Source organism: Mesocricetus auratus, unplaced genomic scaffold (assembly GCF_017639785.1).
Source record: "Mesocricetus auratus isolate SY011 unplaced genomic scaffold, BCM_Maur_2.0 Super-Scaffold_100027, whole genome shotgun sequence".
Classification (NCBI taxonomy): domain Eukaryota; kingdom Metazoa; phylum Chordata; class Mammalia; order Rodentia; family Cricetidae; genus Mesocricetus; species Mesocricetus auratus.
The window spans coordinates 3,424,094-3,433,389 of record NW_024429208.1 but is presented as its reverse complement, the minus strand read 5'-3'; the positions used below and the strand labels follow the sequence as shown (position 1 = coordinate 3,433,389).

The 9,296-nt window shown below is 60.6% G+C and overlaps 1 protein-coding gene across 2 annotated transcripts; it reads right to left on the bottom strand.

The window, feature by feature from the left end:
* Window positions 1–2,319: 2,319 nt before the first annotated feature.
* On the bottom strand, window positions 2,320–8,817 carry LOC101838008 (gametogenetin-binding protein 1). 2 transcript variants are annotated; one of them, XM_005084864.4, is made up of 6 exons: window positions 8,267–8,817; window positions 7,373–7,497; window positions 6,457–6,551; window positions 5,984–6,152; window positions 4,168–4,307; window positions 2,320–2,572 (listed from the first exon to the last, which is right to left on the bottom strand). In XM_005084864.4, exons 1-6 carry the CDS (start codon window positions 8,722–8,724, stop codon window positions 2,519–2,521), a joined length of 1,041 nt encoding a protein of 346 aa, XP_005084921.1. In that variant the 5' UTR covers window positions 8,725–8,817; the 3' UTR covers window positions 2,320–2,518. The 2 variants fall into 2 exon arrangements, with proteins under 2 accessions (XP_005084921.1, XP_040588096.1); XM_040732162.1 differs by having other exon boundaries at window positions 5,984–6,128.
* Window positions 8,818–9,296: the final 479 nt, after the last annotated feature.

Below are 9,296 nucleotides of genomic sequence, written 5' to 3'. Positions count from 1 at the left end.
AGCGTCCGACACTGAGCCAAGCCTTTGCCCAGGGGTCCGTATGCCCCCTGCGAACCCTGCTGCCAGTCAAGGCCTCGCCCTTCCTATCAGCCCCCCACCTGAAGGAAGTGATTAACTGAGCAATCAGGGCACAGGTGAGTCATCTGGTCACAAGGCAGCCTCCTGGCTGACTCAACTCAGCTGGCCCTCCACCAGCCTCCAGCTCTGAGTCAAGGCCTCCGTGGGCCCTGGCCAGGAAGCCTTGGAGGAAACCCCTGGCCCCCAAAGTGTCCCTAGTTGTTTCCAAGCCTACCTTCCCCACAGTGACGGCTGGGAGTAAATGGGGATCCCGCCTCCCCCACAGTGACGGCTGGGGGTAAATGGGGAATGGGGTTCCACCTTCAGTGAGCCAGGCTGGGCTGCGGTGACTGCTGCAGTATCTGCCCCCTGTCCCACCACCCCATGGACGTGGCCCCTCACCGTGGCCGCTATGATTGCTGATTGACCGCTGTGACTCTTCAGAGTGGCCGTGGCTGAGCCAGGAACGGCGAGCGACACTCACCTGTAATCCCAGCACTCAGAGGCTTGCTCCCTGAGACCGGCCTCAGAAGACAGCAATCCTCAGCTCATACTGACCTGCAGCTCTGTCACTGGCCAGCCGGAGGTGGGGCCGTGGGAGGGTAACGTAGACAACTTTCTGCAGAGTGGGCCCCGGACAGGCTCTCTCTGTCTGCCTGCAGGGAGGCTCAGAATCGGAGAGAACAGGGACCTCCTGGACCACAGCGCTTCCCGGTGTCCCAGGAAACCAGGGTGAAGACCCCAACGTGCCCAAGTCCCCCCACCTCAGAATTTAGGAATCACTGGGTCTCTATGCTCCAGGCCTCTCCCGAAGCCGCCACATGGCACCCCTGAAGCCTCCCCTGCCCCGGACCCCTGAAGTGCCCCGCCATGGCCAGGGGTTGTCTAACCCTAACCCTGCCCCAGACCCCTGAAGTGCCCCGCCATGGCCAGGGGTTGTCTAACCCTAACCCTGCCCCAGACCCCTGAAGTGCCCCGCCATGGCCAGGGGTTGTCTAGTCTGGAGAGACACCCTCCTGTACTGTCACAGGGATGAGGGAGCGCCTCCATCAGGTCGGCCTGTGGGTGTGCTCGCCGGACATTTTCTAGATTGCTAATTGATGCCAGAGGGCCCAGCCAGCTGTGGGCAGTGCGAGCCTTGGGCAGTGCGAGCCTTGGGCAGGTGGTTCTGTGCTGTATAAGGAAGGGAGCTGAGGGCCCCAGGAGCTGCCTCGGCAACGGGGAGCTCACACTACCTTCGTGGGGGACTGGAGTTTGGTTCCCAGCAAACACACAGGGGCTGCTTGTGACTGTTAACTCCAGCTCCAGAGTCTGACACCCGCTTCAGGACCCTGCGGCCGCCTGTTCTCCACAGGGGTACATACTATACAAATGCATGCGTGAGTGTGCACACACGAACAAGATTTAAAACAAACTTTTTTTTTTCAGTGTGCATTGGTTGTTTTTGCCATGGGCGTCAGGTGCCCCGGAACTGGAGTCACAGGCAGGCGGTTGTGAGCGGCTGTGTGGGTGCTGGGAACTGAACCAGGGTCCTCTGGAAGAGCGGCTGGCCGGTGCTCTTAACCGCTGAGCCGTCTCTCCAGCCCCTAAGATAAATCTTAAAAGAAAGTAAAAGGTAGCCGAGAAAAGCAGAGGCGAGACACCGTAGCCCCGCCCCTCCGTGGTCTCTGCTTCCGTTCCTGGGTCCGTAGCCCCGCCCTTCCGTGGTCTCTGCTTCCGTTCCTGCGTCCGTCAGGGTCCCTGCCTGAGCCCCTCGTCCTGACTTCTCTCCCCGCGATGGAGAGTGAGCTCTGAGATGAAACAAACTCCTCCTCCCCAGCGCGCTTTTTATGACAGCGCCACAAAGGCAAACTGCAACCCACGGCAACTTCGGGGGGCCCTTCCTTGCCTGCTCCCCAGGAGCCCGCCCGGCCAGCTCTTCTGAAGCAGGTCCCCACACAGTTCAGGGCCCCTTTCCTGGCTTTGTCCCTGAGCTGGCTGGGCAGGAACTTCCTGCTGGGAGAATTCCCGGATCCTCCTGGTGAGGACACAGTGTCGCCTGGGAGCTCGGGACAGAGGGGAGCTGGGGACTCTCCTTGCGGGCCGGCGGCAACCCCAGGTTAGCCCAGGTCCTCCTGCCCTCCCTGACCCTGTGCCCAGAGGTGGCCTCCACACTAGTGCTCTGCAGGAACCAATGAGGGGCTAGACGGAGACCCTAATAACCTGGCTTGCTCCAGGAGTGAGGAGAGGGACAAGGTCCAATGACAGACAGCCCCGGGAAGCTAATGTTAAATTAAGTTTTTATTAATAACATCATCTATCGGAATCTGATGTGCAGGGACATTGCTGGGCAGGCCCACCACACACACATAGGATGCTACTCATCCCAAAGCCCAGGGACTCCTTGGATGTGTCCCAAGAAGAGGCACATGTTGGACTGGGGCCCCAGGGGTGTGGGTACAGTGGGCTCCTGCCGGAGGCCTCACTCTGGAGGAGGCCAGTTCCCCATCTCGTCCATCTCCTCCAGGAGCAGGTGCTGCGGGCAGACAGGGGGAAAGGAAGATAGTCCCTGCTCTGCATTCCAGAACCTTCTATCTGCCCCCAGATCACCCCCAGCCACCTCTCCCAGACTTTCCCCACCACCCCAAAGCTGGCCCAGGCTCACGACCCTGAGCTGACTACCCCCATAATGCAGGAGTACTTCTCCAACCTCTGGTTCCTTGGATGCTAGGGACCCAGAAATTCCTCCCTTCCCTTTGTCTCTGTCCTGGGGGCTCTGCATGCTGCCTTCTACTGGGTGGAGCCTTGGCTGCCTTACTGTCCACCCCTCAGGTCCCTGGCATTCCCCGACAGCTGAGGGACAACCTCTCTCCCCCATAGCAAGCGGCTCTTAGGGCACAGGGGGACTGGAAAGACCCACTACTGCAGAAGGCAGGAGTTGAGGATGTACCTCTGACCCCCTAAAGAGAGGACTTGGGGGCTCCATGTGTACTATCCAGAAACTCCCAAGTCTCCCGGTGCTGCCAATGCTGGCCCAGGCCTGTGAGCCCAGAATGGGAAGGGCGGGCAGGCTCACAAGGCCTGGAGGGGGACAGGTCCCAGGACTGGAGTATCTCAGTAGGCGGGGAGATCAAGTGCTCACACAGCTTGGCAGCTTGTGTGGCTAGGAGCGTGGGAACAGCAGGCTCCTGAGACGCGGGCATATGGGCAGTCTTAGGGTTTAGGATGTTCCCAGTGCCCAGCAGGTGTGAATTCCTGGTGGAGTCAGCCATAGTGTCTCCCCACCCACCCTCCACGATCACCTCACACATGCACCTCATACATGCACAGGCACCCACACAGACACAGGCACGTACCCCCCACACACACACGTGTACACACAAACACATGCACACACACACACACACACCAACACATGCACACGCGCGCACACCACCCCCCTGCACTGAGGAGCTGGTGGAGTCCCGCTGTAATGTCTCAGCACAAAGCCAAGATGAGACAGAACAATGGTCTGACTAGACTCTGGTTGTGAGCCTGGGACTCTTCCCTCTTGTGAACCTCAGACCATCGGGGCAGAGAGGCCACTGAGTCAGACAGGAATGATGAATGGGCGGAAACTGGCTGGGAGCTGTACGGATGCTATGTGGTTGCTCCCCAAAGCCTGCGTGTGTCTGTAGGCTTTGATGTGAATGGTGAAAGAGCGTGTTGTTCAAGTGCTAGCCCATCTTGATGAACTTCCCGATCTGTAACTCCAGCACTGGAGTGGGGGAGGTAGAGGCAGGAGGAATGGACACCCAAGACCAGCCTCTGCTACACAGGGTCAGGGTAGCCTGGGCTACAGGAGACCTTGTCTCAACACACACACACACACACAAGCAAAACAGTGACAATACTGGTTCAGGTGAGGACTGTTGAGGTGTGTATGTGTGCATTTGTGTGTGTGTGTGTGCATTTGTGTGTGTGTGTGTGTGTGTGTGTGTACACTACTCCCAGAAAGAGGGTAGTATCTCAGACCGTCCCCTAGAAGAGTCCAGGCATTGGCGGCTACAACCAGGGGCCAGGGCCATGTGAGCTAAGGGACGGCAACCCCACACGTATGAGTCAGTGGATTGGATGGATGCCCAGGCGTACCTGGCCGTCCACCATGCCCGCCTCCTCCAGCGTGATGTCCGGCTGGGTCAGTAACTCCCGGCCTTCCGGGCTGCCCACCTTCCAGAGGCGAGACTCTCTTCTCACTGCCAGAATCTTCTTCAGCTCCGACTCCACGAAGCCTTTGAGGCAAAGAGATGGGCTGAGTGCTGAGGACAGGCGTCTGATTGCTGCTCCTCGCACCAGCACTCCCCCCCCCAGCTCCCCCAGCACCGGCACCCCCTCAAACACCAGGTTTCCTGTAATGCTCACAGCAGTCCGCTCCTGCTCCTCTGTGAGCAGCTGCAGGGAGGGAGGGGGAGGTTAAGTCCCCGGCAAAGACTGGGACTGAACACCGCTGGGACTTTCAGCTCAAGAAGTCGAGGCGGGAGGATCACACGTTCAAGACTAACTAGACAACTTTGTGAGAATGCCGGAAACAATAAAAACAAATCCCTCAAACCTAAATTCCGTGAGATGCTCAAGCTAGTGGTCTGAACGTGAGCAGCGGGGGTCGCAGAACCCCGATGGATGGTCAGAAACACGGGTTGAGTGACCGGGGCTTGGGGCGGTGTGCTTGTACCCTCAGCCAGCGGGCACCTGGTGCCATCTCCAGGAAATTGGGTCTTCGGGGCTGAACGGAACTGGAGGGTGCTGGCAACCCCCAAGGATTCTGCGTTGCTGGCTGACCGTGTGTGTGTGAGGTGATCGCACTTTTTTTTTTTTTTTTGGTTTTTTCGAGACAGGGTTTCTCTGTATTGTTTCGGAGGCTATCGGTCCAGCCCGGCCTCGAACTCACAGAGATCCGTCTGCCTCTGCCTCCCGAGTGCTGGGATTAAAGGCGTGCGCCACCACCGCCCGGCTGCAATCGCACATTTGACGTGACTTAGTGTGTAGCAGAAATGGGGTTTGTGAACCCTGCATTCTCCCCGCGTGGAGCAGGCAGAGCCCAGGAAATCCCCACTGCATGCCCGCCCCGCCCTCTTCCTGGCTGGCTCTGTGGTGGGGACCAGCTGCTGCAAAGCCTTCAGGTACCTGGGAGCCGGCCGGCCAGACACAGCCTCTCCCACACCCCTGGGTTCCTCCTGCCCTGAGAGTGGGAGGCTGCTCCTGGGCGGGGCTTGCCGGGGAAAAATGTTGCCACCAACAGCCCCAGCTGCCCGAAGTGAAGTCCCAGCTCCGTCATTAGCAGCTGTGTGATTTGGGCGAGTTGCTGAACCTCTGCCTTTGGTGGAGGCATCAGTTTGAGTTTTTAAAGAATGGCCCCAGTAGTGACTGTGTAAATACACCTAACACCTTGAGGGTATTGTGGCTATTGCTGTTTTTAGCTTTTGAGTTTTGATGTGTGTATCTGTGGAGGCCGGAAGAGGGTGCTGGATCCCCTGGAGCTGAAGTCACTGGAGGCTGTGAGCCGCCCAGCATGGGTGCTGGGAACCGAACCGGGGTCCTCCGCGAGAGCAACCAGCCGTCTTACCCATGAGCCACCGTTCCGTGTTACTGCCACCGAACCAACTGCTACTGTCTGATGCTTCGCCGAGGCGGCTATGGGGTGGCTCAGCAGGAACCAGGCTTGGAGGTGCCCTCCCCCAGGCAGGAACTGTGTGTGTGTGTGTGTGTGCGCGCGCACGTGCTCGAGCGGTCCCCGTGGACCCTAGCTAGGCCTGGAGGACAACCAACATTTAAGGCAGTCACTGTTGGTCCTCTGCTGCCACCATGTGGTCAAGGCTTGTGTTTCCTCTCTGAACCCTCACCACCACCACCACCACCACCGGCTGAAGCCAGATTCTCTGACCTGGCAAGGTGGGGCTGACACTCTTACCCACTGTGTCTGTGGACCTAAAAGTCTTCTGCAGCGGACACTGGAAGGTGGCGACATGTGGGGCACACAACTTGAGGTGGCTGTCCTCCTCTGCTTCTTCCCTCTCCCCTTTCTCCTCCTGGGGCAAGCCATCCTTGAGGGGAAACTGAGGTACACCTGGTGTCTGAACCTGTGAAGGGGGTCAAGACTCCAGGCCGCGCCCCCTTCCTCCCCAAACCAGGAGACAGGAGGGGATGGTCCCCAAGAGAGCAAGAGGGAGGGTCTCCCCCCTCGGCAAGCGGGGGGCCCCAGGACCCGGCCACACCCACCCGGCAAGCGGGGGGGGGGCTGGGGGGGACCCGGCCACACTCACCTGGCAAGCGGGGGGCCCCCGGGACCCGGCCACACTCACCCGGCAAGCGGGGGGGGGGCTGGGGGGACCTGGCCACACCCACCCGGCAAGCCGGAGGCCCCTGGGACCCGGCCACACTCACCTTGGTCATGGCCGACTTTTGCAGGTGCTTGTACAAGCCGAGGAGATAGTTCCACGGCGTGGACTCTGCCTTGCAAGAGGCCACCCGGAGGTCTCCTGTGAAGCGCCGGTCACTGAGGCTGGCAGCAGATTGGGGAGTGCCAGTCCTGGGGGTGGCGCTCAGGATGGGGTCACCCTCTCTTCTGGTTTCTCTTTCTTACGTTTAATTACGTTTTTAAATTACGTTTTTCTTTATGGGGGGGGGCCGCACAGCATGGCATGTGTACAGGGATCGGAGGACAACTTGTATGAATCTGTTCTCGCCTTCTACCAAGGGAGTCCCGGGAGCCAAACTCAGGCCCTCAAGCTTGGCCGCAGCCTCCTTTACCTAAAGACCCCCCCCCCCCACTGTCCCCTCGCCACATCACTCCTGGTGGGTTTAGTTTTCTTCTGTGTTCTCGACATGGCGACTCTGCTACGCAGCCCAGGCTGGCCTTCAACTCCCGGCCTCCCTGACTCCGCCCTCCTGGGGTTCCAAGTGTGGACCACTACGTCTAGCTTTGCGGCTGCTTTTTCTTGTTGGGAGAGGCGCGTCACCAGGAAGCCGGGGCAGACCTTGAACTCGGGGCAGTTCTCTTGCCTCCAAGCCAGGGGCCGAAGGAGTCGCCGCACCTGGGCTCTGCCCTGTCTCACTTTGGACGCCTGCTGTGATCTAGCCCGTGACAAAGAGCGTCTCACGGATGCTTGCCACGCGCCTCAGAGACAGGTGCTGCTTGACTCCCGTCTGACAGACGCCGCAGGGGCACGCGGGACAGAGAGACGCAGCGCTGCCATGTGACTCGGCATGGGTGCCGCGGGGTTCAAAGCTCAGACTGCTGGGCTCCCCACCCGGGAGGTCCCAGAGGAGAGGATTCCATCCCCCCCCCCATCACACTTACCAATCTCAACTAGGCAGTGCCCCTCCTCTTCCTCTTTGACGCAGGCCGCAGGCGTGAGTGCCAGTGGTCCTGGGACCCACTGCAGGGACCCGTGTTCCGCCTCCAGGGCCTGGGCGAAGTGTTCCCTAATCCCAAAGCAGACAGGTCAAGGCAGGGGACACCCGGAGATGCGGCCAAGCTCAGTCCACCTTGGGTCTCTCCAAGACCTGCTTGGTGTGCCCTCCTCTCTCCCCGGGCCCGGCTCTCTTCCTGGAGGTCTCTATCAGAGGGGCTTTCCTACCCGAGAGAGGTAGGAAGCGGGGAGCTGGGTGCCCTCCACAGGGGGGGGGGGCAGGAAGGGAGAGCGGGCGGGCGGGCGGGCTGGAAGCATGGCTACAGAGCAGCAGAGAGCAGAGGCCCAGCCTCGGGGACAACCCTTTGTCATCTCTCTTATTACTCTGTTTTGTTTTTGTTATTTGGTTTTTCAAGACAGGGTGTCGCTGTGTGGTCCTGGCTGTCCTGGAACTCGCTCTGTGGACCAGGCAGGCTTCAAACTCAGAGCTCCTCCTGCCTCTGCCTCCCGAGTGCTGGGGTTAAAGGCGTGCGTCACCGGTGCCTGGGTGTTATTGTTCTGTTGTGCTGGGGACCAATCCCAGGGCCCGAAGCAGGCAGTGCTCCGCCTGTGAGCCACACCCCAGCTCCCTCTTCCATCTTTGGTGCTCAACCCACACACTCCAGCCTCCCCTCCCACACCGTCATCGGCTGGCCCCTCCCTCCTTCCGTCGGCAACTACCCCTCAGTCATGACAGGACCCCTTGGGCCCAGCCCTTCACCCACGGCTCCCACTCATGGCCTCCGGCCTGTATCCTGCTCTGCCTGGATGGTGCCTTCCCCTTCCCAGGCACAGCCCCTCACCTGTCTGAGGCCCCTGAGGCCGCCCCTGCTGGCTCTTCCTCCTTTCCTTTCTTCTCAGACAGGTGGCCCAGAGCCTCCGTGGTTTCTCTGGCCGGGACTGATGACGCCTCTACACCCTGGGCCCTCAGCTTCAGGGCGTCCTTGGAGGTGAGAGTCTGGGATCCCATGTCCCCGGTGCCCAGCCCGAAGGCGTCATGCGGCGGCAGGTTTGAGGGGGCCGCAGAGAGGACCTTGGGGACCGCGGCCTTTAGCTGTGGCTCCCTCCTCCCACGGCCTCCCTTGCGGCCCACCCTTGGGGGGACACCATCCTGCTCCTGGGTGGGGCTGGGCCGGCGGCTCCTGGTCAGGGACTTGTTAGAAACACTCTTGCTCCCCACCAGGTTTCGGAGAAAGCGGAACACAGAGGAGCAGCCCAAGATTCGTGACCTTGACCGTGGGGTCCGAGCCTGGGCTGCCATCCTGAGAGGGACCCCGACTCAGGGAGAAGTCATGGCAGGCCAGCCCAGGACCAACTGCTAATGGAAACCTCCAGTTGGGAACTTCTAGGAGTTCTAGAAGGCACGGAAGGGGTGGGGGTGGGGAGGAGAATAACTGGAGTGTGGGAGGGGTGGGCTGGAAGGAGAGGGGTACAGAGAGCCAGCGGGCGTCAGGTCCAGCCGGCGCCGGGGGCACGTCGAGGCTGAGGGAGGCTCAGAGGCTGTGGAGGCTGAGAGGCTGTGGAGGCCTGGCTGGCTGTGGAGGCTGAGAGGCTGAGAGGCTGAGGAGGCTGAGGAGGCTGAGGGAGGCTGAGAGGCTGAGGAGGCTGAGGGAGGCTGAGAGGCTGAGGGAGGCTGAGGAGGCTGAGGAGGCTGTGGAGGCTGTGGAGGCTGAGAGGCTGAGAGGCTGTGGAGGCTGTGGAGGCTGAGGGAGGCTGAGGAGGCTGAGAGGCTGAGGAGGCTGAGGGAGGCTGAGAGGCTGAGAGGCTGTGGAGACTGAGAGGCTGAGGAGGCCTGGCTGGCTGAGGGCGGTCAGGGAGGCTGGGAGAGGACAG